The sequence below is a fragment of the Gopherus flavomarginatus genome, chromosome 14 (assembly GCF_025201925.1).
Source record: "Gopherus flavomarginatus isolate rGopFla2 chromosome 14, rGopFla2.mat.asm, whole genome shotgun sequence".
NCBI lineage: Eukaryota > Metazoa > Chordata > Testudines > Testudinidae > Gopherus > Gopherus flavomarginatus.
Genome location: NC_066630.1, coordinates 19,039,718 through 19,060,524, shown reverse-complemented (window position 1 = coordinate 19,060,524; position 20,807 = coordinate 19,039,718). Strand labels below are relative to the sequence as shown.

Genomic DNA, 20,807 nt, shown 5'->3' with positions numbered 1-20,807 from the left:
GTACAGTGGGGCAGATCCAGGGGGCCTTTGCCCGCCCAGGTATACAATGGGCAGAGGAAGGGGGCACCCTGAGATCAGCCCCACCTGGCTCTGCGCAGCAGATCAGGAGGCAGGCTCCAAGTCCCAAGCAGCTTGGATAGTGGCGGCTCCATGGCAGGAAGCAGGGGCAGCCCAGGGGCTCCAGATGGCTGCAGAGCAGGGGGAGGAAGGACAGCATCTTCCCTCCTGCTACAAAATGTGGTACGAAGCTTGGGGGAGGGGTTGCCCCTCACCCCAAATGGCACCCCTGAGGCCCAGATCAAGAGGTAGGAAGAACTGATGCATTGGGTCTATCTTTCATTTTAGGGAAGAGCTAGAGCATTCGCTAGTTCAAAAAGTAGGGCCTAATACTTCAGATGTAGCTCAGGGCAAGCCCTAGATATTTTTGGTAACACTAAATTTATCATTAAATTGAAGGTCCACTGATACGAGGAATTCCTGGAACTGATGGCTGAATGATTACCCCCCATTGACTCCAGGTCTAACTTACTAACAAAGATTTCACTGAGCCACCAAAGCACAGAATTGCCAAAACCTGGCTATTTCTCCTGCCATAGAACTGAATTAGAACTGTTGTCACTTGAAATGGGACACCAGTGGAGAACACTGCTTCTTCTTGACAGTAATTAGGGGACAGAATTTTTGTATGGAAAGAAAGTTAAAGAACTGTATTTAGTACCTCTCCAGATGAGATCAGGAAACTAACAGCCTTATATCTGCCTAGTGAGCCCCAATCAGGGACAAGCCCTTTATCAGATGCATCCCAGGAAGAGCAATTAAACTCAATTTAGTAGATTTAGTTTCAGAAAAGCCTCTCCTATTACCTGTGGATGTGATAAAGGAATGGTTACTTTGGAACCTAAAATGAATCTTCTGTGGAGGAGAAAGGATAATTTGCATTGCCCTAGAAGTACAATTGGGATATTGAAGAGATCTAGGGCCAGACTTTTAGTGAGGATGCAGAGACTCTTTATAGTCTGGAATACTTAACATCATGATCTAAGACCGCCTTAAATATACTTGCAACCCATAGGGGTAAGGAATAAACAGTTACAGTTCAGATGTACTTGGTGACCTGAAAATAAATGGGCTTGCCTTGCTACACTAAGCGGGACATTCTACAACTAGGTGGCCAGAAATCGGAGCCATGACATGGAGAAAGACAGCTATCAACTTCATTAAATCCAAGGTATTTGCACCAGACCTGGAATCAGAGAATGCTTTCTTTCACTTGAAGGAATCAAGCACCATAAAAAGTACACAAGGAAATGGTTAACAGATCCAAGAAGAATTCCAACCAACTACTTATTCAAAGAGTCTTTAGAAGTAACCGTTGCCTTTAACCAGGAGAGAGAAGCAGCCATTGCCCACTTCTAGTCTTATATCCCACCAGTATTTTGTCTGACAGGGAGCCAACAACATTTATATGATTGACTAAAATGTGACACACTAACATCTGGATTTGGCCAAATATTTAAATAGCACCTATTGTGAACAGACAGGACTCTATTAATGTTTGTCAGTAGGGGGAGCCCCTCCAAAGATTTTCAGTTGTGGTTCAAGTAGTCTGCAATTTCTTTTTAGTTGTTTTAAAAAAATAGAGCAATTTAAACAGCATTCCAAAGACAGAAAATATCCAGAGTGTCAGTTTATAATCTGGAGGAATTAAAGAAGAATTCACCTTTCTCTGTGGAAAGTGACTAGGCCATTTATACTTGAGGAAATGCCATATATACTAGTAGTTGCAGGCTGTCTTCACTAAAGGCTCAGACTCATCACCTACCATAAACTGAAGTCGTCCATAATAGTGGAAGTGCGGCAATAAAAGGGATCTGCAATAAAAGGGATCTTGTTGTTTCAAAAGGATGCCAATATTTGGTCAATCCTGGCAATTAGAAAAATGAATTCATTTAGCTCCATAGTCTACACTACTGAAGGTCCCACACCAAACTTTCTGGAAAGGTTCAGTGAGATGCTAGAGTACCTCACCTGCCACCAAGATACTTGAGGAGATCCTCTTACCTCCCAGACTTCCTGAGAGACATGCCACCTCAGAGAAAGAGTTCATACACTGAAGGTCTGCCACAGAAGAGCACAATACGGAAGGATTTGTTTGCCTTACCTTTCATCTGTTTAACTATTACCATCCTTTCTTCTTTTCAAAAAGCCTCTTCAGTATTCTAGTCTGACAGCATTGCCTCCACTTCTATTGCCTCCTGAAGAAACAGCGCAAATACTAGGAGCTAACAGAGAAGAACACGCAAATTCTAGAAATTCTAGGCACACCTGTCAGTCAGTCCTACAACAAGAGTGCCACACCTCAGTTCCAGGTTGGAGGAGCCTATCACATCATCAGTTTTCCTATATAAAAAAAATAAAATCATGCCTACTAGTGTTATCTGATATACAATATTTATTTACCAAGTTGATGGGACTTGCACCACAATTCTGGATCCTTCTAAACTAATTTGAGGAGCATATGCTTCTTTATTTTCAATCTGCGCTGTGTCCACAACCACCTAAGCAAATAAAGTAACAATATTTAGTTCTTTTAAGAATATGGTTAATTGTTTTACCCCCTGAAGTTCAAAAGGTAATGAAAATGGACAAAACACACTGAACTGCAGCAAAATATAATTGCAATCTGATTTCCATTTTAATATATCAAAACAGCAATAGTAGTATAATTTCTCAAATCAAGCATTTAAATAAACAGCAGACACATAATTTTATCCTCAGCTACATCCTGTAGTTATGCATCACCCATGCAGTATCAGCTACTGCACTTCACACAGGCACCACAAAGGCTGTCACATTTGGAGGCAAGGAATACTAATTCTCCCAGGCTACTACCTCAAAGCCCCAAAAGCATCTTTTTAGTCAATTCTTTTGGATAAAACGGATACTTAATTGGGATGCCTGCGGTGAAAGAGATGAATTTTATTTTAGTCTGCAACTCTAGATTAACTTGCAATTCCATGGTTTTCTGGGTTCTAAGATCCTACATACACAGTCCCTGCCTCTGCCCATGCTGAATTGTGTGTCACTAATTATTAATACCTTCCTTAGTAAGAAGAAGGAGATGACTATCCAATGTGTTGAATGCGAGTCCTCCTCCATAAGACATTGTTTCTGAAGCTGGAGGGTTTGGAAATTATCATTCTGTCTTTAACCTTCCCTTATTAGGGAAACTGACTGAGAAGGATGGGTTCGCATCAGCCTCAATAATTATATCTTTTAGTAGGTTCCACATTTGGTTCATGTTTTCATTTGAGGTCCAGTCTTCATCCACAGGCCATTTTGGTAATTTCTAATAGCAGATTAGTTGTACCATTTAACCTTGAAATGGCCAAGCCCTCCAGTGCAGAGAAGCCCTAAGGGATTTTAGTGGCGTGTACGCAGGTTCTGCTATTATCTGGAAGGCAGGCATCAACTAGTGGTGATGGAGAAATGTGTCAAGTGAAGCATTTGAAATGGAGGGGCCTGAAGTCTGTTGAGATTCTATGTTCCTTCCTATGTCAAACCTACTAAAATTGCAGCAAGTATAACTGTACTGCCATTACCCACCCTTTAGATGTTCCATCTCTGAGCATATGACTGCATTCCCCTGGATAGTCGCCTCAGTCCATTCATCCCTACTTGCAAACAGTCTCTGAGTCTTTTTTTTTAATTTTTAAAAAGAGGCCATTATGATTAGTGTTTGACCTGTTTACAAGCTTCCATGCATCTTTTTTTTTTAAATTACAATGCCATTCTATTACTTTGTTTAGGTTTCAGAGTATTTATGAAACTTGAATTTTATTCTGCAGATCTATTGATTTATGCCACACCTGTAGCTATGAGTATGATAGGATAAGAAAGGAAAGATTTTTGAATGATTTAACCCTAGTATTCAAGGGACAGATACCATCTGTGTGTAATTCAGGAGTGAATCTTGCTTCACTCAGACCCAACTTACAAACAGAAAGAAAAATTCTCAACATTTGGCCAAGGTTATGATATCTAGGGTTTAGAAATTACTAGCAGCTAGGATGGTGCTGTTACAGGAACACTGTGCTAATAGCAGGGAGAAGTGCTAGCACAAAATTACCTTGATTATAATTAGTTTCATTTTATCTCTACCTTATATGACATCCAATTAAGAAAAATCATAGTTGTGATTATTTTTTCCTGACACACCAAAAAGAAAACATCTTAAATCCATGTGTTAGTGCTATTAAAAAAAGGGGGTGTCATTAAATATTATTCTTAATACCAAAGTGCATGACAAATCACATAAAAAAGCATTCACAAAATGAAACTTCAACATTACTACAGAAGTATCAACTCAACAGTACTAACATAAATGTTTTGATAAGAGACTGGAGGTCAGGCAATGCCACAAACAAATCAGCCACTGCTCATGTGTAAACAAATGCAGGAGATGATTCTTTAGGAAAAGTAGTGTTGTGCTCCTAATCTTTTGATTTTTCCCTTTGAAAAATTAACATTAGAAACACTTTGAGGGCTGGTCTGCACTAGGAAATTACATCAGCATAGCTATGTCTCTCAAGGTGTAAAAAATCCGACCTATGCCAACCTAATTCCAGGTGTATACAGTGCTAGGTTGACAAAAGAATTCTTCCATCAAAGTAGCTACTGCCTCTTGGGGAGGTGAATTATTACCTATGCCAATGGAGAACCCCTCGCGTTGGTGCAGATAATGTCTACACTGAAGCACTACACAGTGCAGCTGGTGCGCTGCAGCTGTACCGCTGTAATGGTTTAAGTGTAGACATACCCTTATGTTAACAATAAAAATCAATGTTAGTATCTTTACAATACGGCAGGCATGATCAGTCAAAATGGGTTTCCAGTTGCTTTGCATTACTGGAGCAGCACAAAGCAGAGCTGGAGTGTACCAGTGAATATGCAAAGACCCCTGAATTATCAAGCACAATGGGCTAAGTTAAGCTGAGTGTAGCAGAATAAACCTTGGTGAACGTCAAAACATTTGAAGTAGTTTGAACATTTAGAATATGATTTTCGTAAGTGTTGAGTAGTCACAACTTCAGTTGACTTAATGTGAAGAGCAGGTTCTTAATCTACAAATTAAGACAAATATTGAATAACTAGAGCAGGGGTAGGCAACCTATGGCACATGTGCCAAAGGCGGCATGCAAGCTGATTTCAGTGACACTCACGCTGCCTGGCTCCTGGCTACCGGTCCGGGAGGCTCAGCATTTTAATTTAGTTTAAATGAAGCTCCTTAAATATTTTTAAAAACCTTATTTACTTTACATACAATAGTTTAGTTATATATTATAGACTTATAAAAACAGACCTTCTAAAAACGTTAAAATGTATTACTGGCATGTGAAACCTTAAATTAGAGTGAATAAATGAAGGCTTGGCACACCACTTCTGAAAGGTTGCTGACACCTGACCTTGAGTAACTGCTCCTTTTTTGTTATCTGACACAGTAAGCCAGTAAAACCTAGAATAATTAAGCAATTTATGAGTCATACTTCATTTCACTTTCTAATCTTTTTCTAACAAGATGCATAGCCAAAATATGTGCAGCATGGAGTAAACGAAATCTTCATGAGATTGTCCTACAATGTTTTATTTGGCACTTAGGTAGCAAGTTAACTCATAAATCTCAGACAATACAGATACATTAGTTTCTAAAAACAGTAAAATGAAGGGTGTGCTATATCTACTCCTGATTCATTTATCTGACTTCTGAACAAAATAAATTCAAAATACAGTGAACACGTTTCTCACACCCAGCCTGGTGGTTACTTAGGAAATGGCTTCCTGTTCATCGGACATCTATTGTTCTTGTTTTACAGGTGCTTCCTCCCTCACCCCACCCAGAGAACGCTCTAAAGGAAAAGATTAGAATGTGTCGTCATAACATAAAATTGTACGCAAATGTAAATTAATTTTGCAGAATTTTTACATAGCACCACAGATGTGCTAAGCAGTCTACAGACAAAAATGGCCAATCCTTACTCTGAAAAGATTACAGTGTAATTTAGGGGGAGGAACAAGGAATGATAAACCAAGAGTAAGGCACGAGTATATGAAGATGAGGCTTACAAGAGTGAAAGATCATACACTGTTTACTGTTATTTATGCATCTTGTTAGTGCCTCTGAATATGAAAGGCCTCTGCTATTAGATAATTGATGACAGCCGTGAATAGAGTTATTCATGATTTTACCAAAGTTATTCCTAAAAATGACAATTTCATTTTGGCTTGCACAATAATCAAAGGAGTTCTATGCCAACAACTCTCCCTGCTGCCAGCATGGAACTCTCATGATAGCAGCACTTCAATGGCCAGCAGGGCTGCCTTGCTTTCCACCAGCCGTGTTTTCCCATTGCTGCTGAGCCTCAACCTTTTATGGGGGGGAGGGATAGCTTAGTGTTTTAAGCATTGGCCTGCTAAACCCAGGGTTGTGAGCCCAATCCTTGAGGGGGCCACTTAGGGATCTGGGGCAAAAATCAGTACATGGTCCTGCTAGTGAAGGCAGGGGGTTGGACTTGATGACCTTTCAAGGTCCCTTCCAGTTCTAGGATATTGGTATATCTCCAGTTATTATCTATTAACCTCCCCCTCCAGGTGAAGAAACCACCTAACCCCCTCCTGAGAACAGCTCTACCTCTGATCTAACCCCTCTTGAATCTAATGTTTTTAAAGTATTTTGTCCTCAAAAACACCCAATCAGAATGAGACCAACAATCTTACTGTACTACCACCAACACCTTCCTCTACTCCTAAAAAAGGACAGGAGTAGTTGTGGCACCTTAGAGACTAACACATTTATTTGAGCATTATGCGCAAATAAATGTGTTAGTCTCTAAGGTGCCTCAAGTATGCTTGTTCTTTTTGAGGATACAGACTAACACAGCTGCTACTCTGAAACCTACCCCTAAAAAGTTAGGAACCTGTGCCACACAGGTTCCTATCAGCAACTGCTATGTCAGAGGATTGATAGTAGCAGCACAGCTGCTGCCATATTAGCAGCAGAGAAAGCAGAACACCATGATTAGAGTCAATTTCATTTTATATCTTGTTTACAAGTCACAGTTATGATGATATTCCCTTGGTTAAGATATGAACAAGGGAGAATATCTTAAATTTGTGCTACTAATGGTCAAAGTTGTAGAAGCAATTTAATGAGATGCTTATAATACCAAAGTGATGTTCAAACAGAGAAGCATGACAAATGAAGCTTCACTATTTCTGTAGAAATTATCAACTCAACAGTAGTAGAAGAAATGCTTTAATAAACTAAGACGGGAGGTAAGTCAAAGCCACATACATACAAATCAGCTACTTCACTTGCCTGAACAGATGCAGTAGCTGACCTTACAAGATATGTAGCAAAATGCCATTTTTTTTTTAAATCAGAGATTAAAATCAACCATCAATTCTTGATCATTCTATGTTCAGGTTGCACACAAAGTAAGAGACCATTGACAGTATATAATCCAACAGACCAAATTTTGATTCTGTTACCAAGTGCTGGCTTAAAAAGAAGGTGATTGAAACTCTTATGCACAATGATGTACTTTTAAAACACATACCACACACACACTTCCTGCTGCATTGTTGTTAAAGGAAATCTGCTCCCATTTTACTTGCCCAGTAGATTGAAAATTCACAATAGCTCAAAAGAAACACTTGTCATGAATAAACGGAAGTGCATTAAATAAAAAGACTGCAGTGACTAGTTATACCATAGATCAAATGTTTACTTAAGAAAACATACACATCTTAAAACAATATCCAAACAAGTCCTAAATATACCTTACTGATGAATAGTGCAAGTGTCTCTATTTGAATTGCCATTTTACTGATATTCGAAGGGGAGGACCTCCTGCTGGCAATTAAACAGGAAATCCAGCTCCACGTCAGTGGTGAAAAACAGTATTTTCAGAGTTGTTGTAGAATAAGATTTTAATGTGTTAGTCTCCTGATTTTACCATGCATTAAAATGGGAGCTGCATTTCCTGTGTCCTAATCTACATCAGGTTGTAAAACCTGCAGCTTCCTATTTGATTTTATAAGTTCTAGTGCTTTTCTTTTCATAAAATCAGTGTTCAAAATATTCTTTATGTTAAGAGTGTAAGTTTTCAACTACAATTAAGACTTCTGAATCTATGGTCTGCTAAAATCCATCTTGTCTACCAGTAAAGTTATCTCTAACACTGGAAATGGAGGAGCCCACTGTAAGAAACTGAACCATTTTTCAAAGTGTTTTAATAATGTTTTAACATCTGTAAGAGAAACTTTAGTGTAGTGTAGTGTAGTTTTATGTAAGTTTTATGTAGTATAGTTTTATGTAAGTGTTTTGATTGTTAAATTATTGGTCAAACTGTCAACTGTAATTACAAAGCTTTTAATACTTTTCATATTTTACTAAGTCGTACTTAATTTTGTGAACTTGTAAACTGATGGGCTGAGAACAATGGTCCCAGTCCTACAAATTGCTCAGCACCTTGTTCTATCAGCCCAAATTATCTCAGTTTTGCTTTAAGAGAAGTATTCTTGTCCAAATATAGCTTTAAAAATAGTTTGTTTACGGCTGATCTGTCCCTATCAGCCACGGTTACTTACCAATCCAGCTTGGCCAAATAATAACTGTACAGCAGTCTTGCAGGCTCCCCGCCAAGTAGAAGGGCAAACCTGATTTAGTACTTCAGTAACAGGAGAGTCATCCCGGGGTGTAAGTCCATTATGGCAACCAGCTTCTTTGATCAGTTGTAGCATTGTGTGCTGCAAGTCACAAAAGCTTGTTACACACACTACTGAAAACAGAGTAACATACATTTGAAAAAACATCTACAACTGAATGTATGCGTTGAGGTTACAAACAGGAAATAAAATGTTCCCAGATGTCCTTTTCTTGTAATTTTGATTTGTCTGAAGGATACATTCAAGGAAATTAAATATACATAGTAGTGTCAAATATAGAAGCATTTGCTACCTGTAAAAGTCTGAGTTATAAAATGCACCTGTATAAATTGAATTATGGAAATTAGTATAATAATCAGAATACAAAAGAGCACTGCTTAAGAGACACTGTAAATAATAGTTCAAAACACAATCCATTTTTAATATTTCCAGGAACAGGGAGCTAAGTTTACCTTGAAAAAGTGAGAATGCTCAAAGATATCCAAATAATTTTTGGATGACACTCCCACCTTCCCCTCAAATTTAGAAATCCATTTTCCCACTAGTTCTAAGAATACCTTTTGAATTCATTTGGCGTGATTGGTTTTAAAATTGTAATTTAATACTGAATATTTAATATTGAATTTGTATAAGAGGTTAGATTTAGGGTCATTACCGTTTTCAGCTTCAGGTTTTCTGCTGCAGACTCATTAAAGGATATTCCTTTTAGAAAATGGGATCCTATCTGAACAGGTACAGTGGGGAGTTCACACTGAATTGGCTGAGGTGGAGTCTGTCTCCTTCCTGTTTGTTGGGCTTCAGCTTCACAACAGCAGCCCTTGAAGACAAAATGTAGATCAATCAGCAGAAACGGAGACAGTAAATAAAAAGCTAATAAAAAGACCAAAATTTAAGCAATTATCATTCTTTACCATTCATTTTCAGGAGGACAAAAGAGTAGTGGCTCTTACCTGCAAACTTGCTTCAATAGCTTTTGGATTCAAGTGGAAGCCAGCCTTCATTGCATATTCACAATGGCCCAAACTCTCCAAAGCGATTTTATATGCCTGATATTACAAAATGGTTTAAGATACAAGTTAGCCATAATCAACAAGTGATGTGAAAGCATATATATGAATTTACACTGTCATATTTCACAGCACATCCACAATCTTCTATGGACAATACTGAAAAGTCACAACACTTTTTCAGTTGATTGAACTACATGTTTGTGTGTAACACATTCCTTTCCTGCTTCAATCCCCTACCTCCTGACTGTAGTGGACATGTGTAAAAAATAAAATAATTAAGGTAACTAACCTGCAAAGCACTGTCAATTTTCATATTCAGTTCTTTCAGCTGGTGCTCAGGGATTGCCACACTTTGTGAGCAGAAGAGTTGCTGAACCTCAATTCCAGCCAAACACCCATCACAGCCTCTTTCTCTCAGCCGAGATGTGGCCTTTAACATAAGGGATAATCAAAAATAATCGTAATTTTGGTTCAACATTGGGACAGATCTAGTCTACCCAAAATTCCCACACCAAGACCAAGAACAACAACTAACTAGTATATCCGGTGATGATTATAGAAAAACCACCTGTATATTAATGATTATTTAAGAGCATAGGTTTTCATATAATATCTTAAAACCTTACAATTATTGGGATTGGTGATTTTAGTCAATTGTGGACATAGATGTTTCTCTTTTTTCTAGCTCTGTAATTAAAGAGAATTTGGTCTTGTGTTTTTCTCTTATTTTCTTATTTTGCATGCCTAATAGACTTTATTCTGTTAATCTGTACATGATTCTCTATATTTTGACAAATAATAAGGTGTTTCCTTCATAAAAATAGCTTAATTGGGCCAAGGTCATAACTGGCTCTTTTATCATAAATATCAAGGCCCCCAACCCAAGTACATAAGTACGTAACTTTAACCACTTATAGCAATTTCTATATAGCAACTTCCAAGAAACTAGGAGTATAAAGTACTGAGACAACATTTGAAATCCTGCTCATATTTAACAGCATTCATAGTAGATGAAGCTATGGTACAAACTTAACAACAAAAGTATGGAACAATAATATTCCCCAAAAATTGTATCTAGAAAACAGCTGTAAATCTCTATTTTATTCCATCAGTGAGAAAAAGCAGTTGCGGCATGTCCAGTTACAAAGAGTTCTTTAGATTCATAGTCCCACAGGAAGCTTGTCTGTTGTCCTATACCTTCCAGATGTTAGTTGATAAATGGAAATCCTGAGAGGATTTCCAGTCAGGATGACTAACACGCCTGTCTGTTCTGCCAAATTAGACTTCAAAAGCACATACTCCAAGTTACTTTAATTTTAAGGAAACCACGTACTCAAAAAGTCTGAAGCCATTTTTGCTCTAGCAGATTATAAATTTAATGTCTGCTATAGAAAGAGGAAAAACAAGTATTTTATATCTATTAACTAGGTTCCCTTGAAAGGTGTTTTTTTTCCTTGCAGTGAAGATATGGATCCCACAGATTATGCATATGTTTTGGAAGTATAAATCTAGAGATAATTTTGAGTAACATAATTAATTTTTTTACAATTTTGTAATTCAACCACCAGCAAGAACAGCAACTTTTCAACAAATTGGACATAAAAGTCATGAGTAACCTTTTTAAAATACAGAATAGGATACATATTCAAAATGTTATCAAGATACCATCAAAATCATTTCTGTCTGACTTTTGGGGTGCTTTCTTTGCCTACTCTTCTGACAAAAGCAAAGGCTACTATAATTGAAAGATGGGAGAAAATTATTTTTCTGTTTCTCTAGTTTGTGCACCTGACAGAACTTAGTGTATAATGCCACTGCTTCACTACAGACTGTTGCCTTTGTTTTTGTGAAGTTTTTCACAGAGAAAAATTAAAAAAAAGAAAAAGAAAATTGGCTCCAGGATAATTAATAGTACTTAAAACTATTTTAAGTCATTTAAAGAAAATAGGACTAAACATCAAGTTTTTGGTTTTCCTTTAATATAAAACGAATATGAAGAGTTTTGCATATTAGGGCAACTAATTTCAAAGTTGCCAGTTACTAATATGAAATATTCAGCTTAATTAAAAACAAGGCATCCATACCTCTGCAGCTCCTCTCCATGATCGTACTGCATCTTCTAGCTCAGTTGTGGGGCTCAAATTGGAGGTTCCCACCCCACTAGCATTCTTCCTTTCCTGAGCTACAGCTTCAGCAAAACAAGAGTGTGCCACTGGTTGGACCTTCTGCAAAGCTTGTGACAAAAACTGAAAGTGAACCTGCATCACTGTCAAGAAACATCGTCCAAGTAACTATGAAAGAAAAAAACAAAATTCAAGCATGAGTTTGGGGTTACTTTTGGTCAGTGAATCCTGATGACTGAGTTAAACAAGCGAGTCAAGTTCCTAAGCTTGGATGGATCAATGAAGAGGGTTTTTGTTTTTTGTTTTTTTTTTTAAATAATGCTTCACAATCAAACCATCATCAATACGAAACATAGCTAATACTTAACTATGTTCTTAAAACACTTAAAAATCACTACAGAACACTGGGGTTCTGTGTATCACACTGAATCTCTAAGTTGCAGCTTTTCTTTGGAGAGAGATCAGGTGTCGGATTGCTATGAATTTTGTCTGCATCACCTTTACAACACTTCTGTTCTCAAGTCATGGTTATTTCAAGAATGCAAATCTGAAAAGCTGATGAGTCACACTATCTTACAATGTTTGACCAACATATAAAATCTACTTTGGTTAAATAGTACACACCAAGCTCACCACAGTATTAAAAGGTTCATAATTAAGTTTAACATTCTGCTTGGAAGATCATCAGAAATATATGTAAAAACCTTTTGACAATTAAGACAGTGAACAAATTGTTTTGGCTTCTTCGGAGAGTAATCTTGACTGATCAGGAAATAAGGTACACCTGGAAGAACCTGTACAAACTGATGCCCTATGTCTTACATTATCTGACAGGAATCCCTAGAGCTAACAAAAAAATTCACTCCAAAATATTTCAAAGAAATGTATAATTTAATGCTGTTTATTTGGACACTGGGGAGGAAAGGGGAGTAAAAGAGGGTCTAGAAATCCAGGACGACACTTGCAAGAGACCAAAACTAGAACACCAGAGCAGCAAATGTTTTCAGAGTTACTGTAGAAAGTATTGATTTGGATTCATGAGGCATGGGCCAGTAGTGTACTGGATTAGGATTCAGAAGAAATGGACTCTATCCTCAGCTCCTCCACTTAACCACTTTCTGACTCTGGGCAAGTAACTTTCCCGCTCAGTGCCTCTGTTTCCCCTCTCACCTTTTGTCTCTCTTCTATTTAGACTGTACATTATCCAGGGAATGGACCATCCTTTATATGTGTTTATTGAGTACCTAACACAATGAGGCCCAAACCTCAGGTGAGGCCTCTAGGTATTACAGAAATACAAGTAATGAAAAAACAGCATTAATGAATCCTTGTGACAAAATTACAGTTGTAATCTAAAATATTTTACACTTAAAGTGTTAATTTTTGTAGGTTACATAAGTATATACACTTGTTATAAATATAAATATGGATAAACTTCACACACAGTTTCTGTTCTTTTGGTTTACTGTAGTTGTCACAGAGAAAGTGACAAAATATGAATATATAAATGTTTATATACATTTACCTTCCTTTACAAAAAAAAGTCTACCAGAATTAAACTGTTACACTATTTTAGGAATAATGCATAAAATGTACAAAGAGTGTACAAAGGCATCCTGACTTAGAGGACAAGAAGTTATCTGGCTTATTTTCAGTTACATTCTTTTTTTAATAAAAGTATTTAGCTACAGTGATCTTACTGGAAAGATACAGGAGTCACACTAATAGTTATATGCATTAACAATCTACTTTAACAGAACTTTACCAGTGGCAAATTTTGTTTCCCATTGCAGCCAGTCTCCTTTTGACATTCCATTCTAGTTCAATCATTTCCCCTCTTTGTACAACATATAACATTAAACAGTTTTGATACTGTGACTGACCTCTGCAAGTGTAGTCTGCCTTATTAGTATTCAGCAGACATTAAGAACAAAACACCAACTTACTTGATGACAAAATGTAAAAGATTTCTATGAAAACTGCAGGAGCCAGTGAGGAGAAAACTATCAATCTAAACATTTCAGAGTATGGAAAATACAAAGGACTCCAACGATTCTCAGGGGAAAGAAAATCCAAGACTCATTAGCAATTTCAAGCAAGCAAGATTCTAAAGGACATGGAGGTACAAGAGGTTGAAATCTTCCCGTCCCTGGGAACTACTCTCAAAATAAACAACCTATTTGGTTTACAAGGATAGCATACCACATTCCTGGTATAATTTGCAATGTTAGGCAATGAGATTAAAATACCAGTATTGACACAGAAATCCAAGTCTTCTTTATAAAGTTTATGTTTTGTTTTCTAAATCTAGATGTTAACTCTCCTCTACTTCAGTGATTGTTCAGAGGCATTTCCAATGGTTAAAATAAGAATAGTATCACTGGGATGGGGATTCTTGCACTGTTCCAGCCTGCTAGATTAAGGAGTCATTTCAGAGGCCATATACACTTCCTTGTAAGACCTCATAATTTTAAAGGTATTTTTCTATAGAGGAAAAGAGCTGAATTCCTCTCTTCACTGGGGGGAACGTAATTACCATCATCAAATCTTTGATAAATACTCTCAAGCTAGGTCTTGAGAGCAAAGTAGAGTACAGTATTTGTAGCAAAACCACCTGTGTGAATAACATAAGAATATAGAGTTGTATTGGTTCCAGGATATTAGAGAGACAAGGTGGTTAGGTGGTATCTTTTATTGGACGAACTTCTGTTGGTGAGAGAGAGAAGCTTAAAGAAGAGCTCTGTGTAAGCTCGAAAGCTTGTCTCTCTCATCAACAGAAGTTGGTCCAATAAAAGATATTACCTCACCCACCTTGTGTCTCTAAAAAGAATATAGAGGCTTCCTGCTGTCCAATCTATCAAAATTGGATAGTCGTGTAGTGCACAGTTAAAATAGCCATTCTGAACTTATTCCCTTTGTAGTTCCCAAGAGGAAAACTCAAGTCCCAAAATGTGAGCAAAGAAGAATAAGATCATAAGAACGGCCATAGTGGGTCAGACCAAAGGTCCATCTAGCCCATTATCCTGTCTTCTGACAGTGCCCAATGCCAGGTGCCCCAGAGGGAATGAACAGAACAGGTAATCAAGTGATCCATTTCCTGTCACCCAATGGATTAGATTCTTAGATTAGAATATCTAATAAACAGGGACCAGCTTGATTCCCCACAATTTGCAAAAGATAAAATGGCCTCTGCCACCTTTTTTGGAATCCTGAATATTGCAGATATGATGAAGCAAGGTTTCTGTCTCCTCACAAACATTTACCCATGATAAATAAATCTCCACCCCTTGTATACCATTCCTATTCTTTGCTATGTCATCAGGAAGACAGAAATGCCTCTCCTTATCTCAGTGGCTGAACAATCTTGTGTGGAGGAATTTGGCATCATGTTTGGACAGCTGAGAATAGAGTGGCTGTTGGAGACATACTGTGTAGTAAATCCTCCCTTACCTCCAATACTCGCAAGATCTGTTGAGGTTCTGCTTCCTCTGTACACCTTCTAGCTATAGACATGCAAGAAACTATTGTGAATCCCCTCCAACAGGCCTCAAAGCCTGAAAAATCACACTTTTCCATGTCAGCACACTCAACAACTGCTTTCTCCAAATCTGTATTACAGGAGCACCTAGGGTCCCCCAATCCAAGACTAGAGACCCTTTGTTCTAGGTGTTGTACAAACACATTTGAAAGTTCCTTTCCACAAAGAGCTTATAATCTTGGATTATGACAAGGCACAAGCAGGTGTGTGAAAAACAAGTGGGTGGAAAGGAAGAATAAACTAACAGTAAAACAAGCATGGTTTTGCATAACAAATAATAGTTTAAATTCACCACCTGGCTACCCACTGTTTTGGGCAGCAATTCTCAGATATCACAGTGCTGAGGCAAGACATGGAGAAGGATAAAGAAATGACTTTACATGATTTTAGGGGGAGTCTCCTCTCCCCATGTACGTCTTCTACAATAGAAAATCTATACTTTCACATTTTAGCATTTTTCAGACAGGAAAGGCAATCTAAAATACAGCACACACATTTTAAAAGGGTAATTATTTTATGAAGGAGTGAGGATCAGTAAATTGATTAGCTTCTTCATAATCAGTACAAAAATATTGAGAAAGATTTGTGATATGCTTGTGCTTTCACAGCAAGCTTATATACTTGACTTAGTTTTGAAAGAATGCTCTAAATCTCACTGCTTATGTCTTTTCCATGACAGATTGTAAGGTAGCACACATATGAGCAATCATGACTATGCAACAAAAATAAAACGACACCTGTCACTTCAAATTAGTATGAGATGCCTGAAGGTTTCTACTGCAAGCCTATTTCATGGTTACATATTAACAAAAAGAAAATATAACTAATAAAGCCAATTGCAGAGGATGGTTTAGTTAGTTGAGGATTTGTTGTAACCTTCTTAAAATGTAACTATTTACAAACAATTTTAAAATAGCCTTGGCAAGCCACTCAATTGACTGTCAACTGACTGCCTATCATTTGACCACAGTCAAATACAGGGCCGCCCAGAGGATTCAGGGGGTCTGGGGTCTTCGGTGGTGGGCGGCCCCCGCTTCGGCGGCAATTCGGCGGCAGGGGGTCCTTCTGCTCCAGGACCCGCTGCCAAAGTGCCCCGAAGACCTGGAGCAGAAGCAGCTCCAGGGGCCCGGGCCGCTTGAGAGTTTTCCGGGGCCAACGGAGCAGGGGTCCCGAAAAACTCTAGTGGGGGCCTCATGGGGGCCAGGATCTGGGACAAACTGCCCCACTTGCCCCCCCCCTCGGGCGGCCCTGGTCAAATATTCCAGCAAGAACACCTTGATGTAGTTGCTGGCCTATCTTTTTGATTGCCTAAAGGTGCTATCTGCTAGCAAGCCTATTTAATTGTCCTGATCACTCACTCTACTACATACTCTCAGAAAAAAAGATCAACTAACTGAAATTTGTATGTATATATATTTTTATTTGTATATCAGGCTATCAATGTACATAGCGATTTACAAAAATTAACAAGACATGGTCCCTGCCCCGAAGAGTTTACAATATAAACTGACTAGATAAAACATACAGAAATTAACTCAGAAGGGAATGGGGGAGGGAAAAGAGGGTTCAGTCATTAAACCTCCTTCTCAAACGAAGAGAAAAGATGCATAGCCATTAAGCTGCTTGAAGAGTTGGCTAGCAGCCTGCCTAGCAATCATTCATTTAAAAATGACATTGTCTTTTATAGTTGCTATGTTTATTTGTTTAATTTCATTCTTCTTTTATAACTGTTCAATCTTCAATAACATTCACATTTAAATGCTAACCTACCATTGCTAAAAAATAACTTCATTTTTTAGAATTTCATTTCATTATGTTTCATATTTTTCTTACTTAAAATAACTCAGCTAAGTAAATTTGGTTTTTTGTAATTAGGAATAAGTATCTAAAGCTATACTAAATGGATACCATAAAGTCTTAATCTTTTTTTTTTGTTGTTGTTGCTGCTTTACTTATATTCTAATAAATTAGTGCTTTAAAATATTTGACTCTTTTTACATTATTTGACCAATCAACTGGTCAACTGACCAGTTATTTTTTGACCACTCAAATGCCCAAACCTACTTTAAAAAAAAAATCCCGAAGTTATGAAGATGCAAGTGAACTGTAATGTAAAGAACTGACATTAAAGATCATTGGCATTAGACCACGTCCCTGCTTCAAAGCTCAATTTCTAACAAAACAAAACAAAAAAAGATTTTTCCTGAGCCATTAAAGTTAGCTCTTTGTATGAGGGCATAGTGCGCATCCAGAAGCACACCAATTTTAGGCAACATTCTTTATTTTAACAGCACATAAAGGCATACAATTTGTTTTCCATAATGTCATCTTACAATTTTGCTGGGTGTATTATATATTTGTCTGTGACTCTTTAGGAAATTTTTTTAAGTGGTTATTTTTCCATATCTTTAGGGTGAAGCATGACATATGATGTCTTGACCCTGAAGGTACTGTAATTTTTGAAAAGTTGAACTGAACTTTTTAAAGAAAGTTCCAGTTTATCTCTATGAACAACTGGAATAATGACATTTTCAAATCCAATCATGTTAACTGTGTATTTTGATTATTTAAGGGAGAACAGAAGTACTTCACTTGGATATATAGTTTTGACTGGAAAAAAAGGTACAGTAACAGGAACTAGCAATAAATTAATTACTCTATTACTGTCACACTCAGACACCCTGAGATCAGGACCCCACTGTGCCAGACACCGTACAAACACATAGCAAAAGACTGTCCTCTGTCCTAAAGAGCTTACAGTTTAAATGGAGAAAGACTATTAAAATGTGGGAGGGGAAACAGAGAGATTAAGTGATTTGTCTAAGGTCACAGCACAGAACTGAGCCAGGCACTGAACCTAGGTCTCTCAAACCCTAATCCAGGGCCCTATTCACTATATGCCATGGTGCTTAAAGTGCCAAAATGAAGCTTTAGACAGAATTTTCACTTAGTATTTTGGAAGTGATGATTATTTAACTGTTCAAAATCTTTGTGGCTTTAGAATTTCCTCATGTAGCTAGATGACTGATGGGCTGGTTTTAAAAAGTCTTTGGTCCTTTTCATTACAAACTAAGAGCCTGATATCAGTATCAGGGTACTGCTTAACAATGGCAGCTTATACCTCTGTTTTCTCTTCCCAACAGCCACTCAAATATATAGTGTTTTGTTTTATTTTGCTGATTAAAATGATTCTCCTTATAGAATTTTAAGAATTTTCAGACATTGTAATTAAAGTAGAAAGTTATATACTATTGTAGATTATAAAGTAAGTTTATATACTTGAAAGGTTCAGTTTCTAAAATTAACTGACACCATGTAACAATCCTCTCAATGTGAGATTTTAGTTAAAACCCAACTCCATGTAAAGCTAGTTTTGAACTCAATAGAATTCTCTCTGTAGCTTATTCTCAAGAGTATCCTCACTGTTCTGCCCTTCTGTCCTTCTCCACTCAGAAGCAATGTCAGTGGGCACAGCTGCTCACAATGGATGTGGCCGTACCAAGGCAGCAGTGTAACTAGACTGGTTTGTTATTGTAAAGAACTCATTAGCAAAGTACTATTTTGCTACTAGCCATTTAAAACACAGCAAGCAACTAAGTGAATCAGATGTAATAGTGTAATTGTTCAATTGGATTATAGTTTTGCTGTAGCAGATGTTCAGGTTCACATCAGCTTGTTCACCAACAAATGACTGTCAGCTAAAGCTCATGACTTACTAATATGCAAACTGAGAATGGGTATAAAGATTTTCAACTAATTTGTGAACAGGGAAAAGTATTAGCCATATCCACTGAAGAAGAATCACTGTAAAACTATAGGTTTGAATAAAAATCCAAAAAGTGTTTGTTGATTACTAAGAACTATTCCATACAATATAAAAAAAAAATTTTTAATCTCATTTTTTAGTCTTTAGAACTCTGTAGACAAGAAAAGAAACCTACAATCATATTTCCAAGCTCAGCAAGGTCATTATCATAAACTATTTAAAATTTTGTTGCATTGGATAATAAACGTGTGAACTCAAGGCTTCAAGTTTTTTTTTATATTTTATTTTATTTTTTTAACTTCTCCCTTCCTTTCAACCACCCTTAAAACTTAATTACTGCTGGGGCTCTAGACACAGTGAACTCAACAGGTCATTTACTGGGAGGAGATAACAAATGTATCAGTAGATGGTTCTGGCATGCCTCTGCATTACATTATCCTCAATTATTATGCAACCTGAAAGCCTGCATTCCTCCGTCCCTCAATGCTGGTTTACCAATCCCCCCTCCCTGCACAGCTGTTTCTTTTTTTTCCTCCTGGTAATCTATGAAGTGTGAAAGATAGTCCTTTTCAAGTTAGTGTCTCTCTCAAATGTATCTAGTTTGCAAATGTATGCAAGATCTCTATAGACCACTCTATGATATAAAGTGAAGTTTTACTCTTGAAAAGTGACTGAAGATTGGCATAATGGGGTTAGATGTTTATCATCTCACTGATTCTAGACCAAATACTCAGAGTTTAGAAATAAAAACATGAGTTTTATTCTAGACTTCAAGTCCAGTTAGATTCTTTCCTTCAAATGCATCACTACCAATCATTGATTCTAAAGGCCAATGATTCTCTTTTATGTGTCTGCAACTTCACTAGCCTTCAAGGAGAGTGAATAGATACAAGTGGCCTCATTTGGCCTGCGGACTGTAAGTGGTTGTGTGTAAAGGAGGAAAGAACCCAGTATGATAACTAGAAGAGCTATCTTTATCTGTCAACTTAGGAAATTTGACATGGAATCAGTGAGACAGAAAATAAAACTAGCAATGCCTTGTTCTTGGTTGTTTAAAAAAAAAAAAAGTGTCCCTTTTCATACTAGTAGCACACAAAATCATTCCAAACAGTTATCTTCTTTGAAGTAACTCCAGAGAGGAGAGTCTTTTATCTTCCCATATCTTGTAGATTAGGTCTTCACAACCAGGAAAAAGTCCAGATAGATCTAATGGCTGAGTACTAACTAAGTCTTGTATTGTTTTCTTTAAATAGCTGGCTCTTTCCCTCATCAGATTTTCCTATGTTGCCAGATATATGGGAATTCGCCATAAGCAGATCAGGTCAGAGAGTAGCCACGCCAGATCACTTCCCCTCTGTCACTCTCCGCAGTACAGCGGATCTCAGATACTACATGTTAAACTTCCAGTAAATTAAGTTATCCTCACTCTCTGGATCCACACAGACTCAGCAAGCTGATTCTGGGTCTCTTACCCTGCCAGAAAGAAGCCTTGCATATCCTATCCAGATCTTTCTTGAACTAATACATCAGTAAGACTGGCAAGACTGGTAACCATTTGGGTAATATATTCAGCTGTATCAATAAAAGGTTGTTCCCTCTAGATCAGGGGCTCTCAAACTGGGGCGGGGAGAGGTCGTGACTGC

At 37.5% G+C, this 20,807-nt stretch overlaps 1 protein-coding gene across 2 annotated transcripts in view; it reads right to left on the bottom strand.

The window, feature by feature from the left end:
* The window catches only part of GARRE1 (granule associated Rac and RHOG effector 1), a 104,238-nt gene that overhangs the window by 19,378 nt on the left and 64,053 nt on the right, over nt 1–20,807 (bottom strand). For both annotated transcript variants that reach the window (XM_050922816.1, XM_050922815.1), the window contains exons 3-8: nt 11,822–12,028; nt 10,027–10,167; nt 9,678–9,773; nt 9,383–9,544; nt 8,650–8,808; nt 2,461–2,558 (exon numbers count right to left, since the gene is read on the bottom strand). In XM_050922816.1, coding sequence (XP_050778773.1) covers nt 2,461–2,558; nt 8,650–8,808; nt 9,383–9,544; nt 9,678–9,773; nt 10,027–10,167; nt 11,822–12,028 — 863 coding nt within the window. The remainder of the gene's footprint in view (nt 1–2,460; nt 2,559–8,649; nt 8,809–9,382; nt 9,545–9,677; nt 9,774–10,026; nt 10,168–11,821; nt 12,029–20,807) is intronic.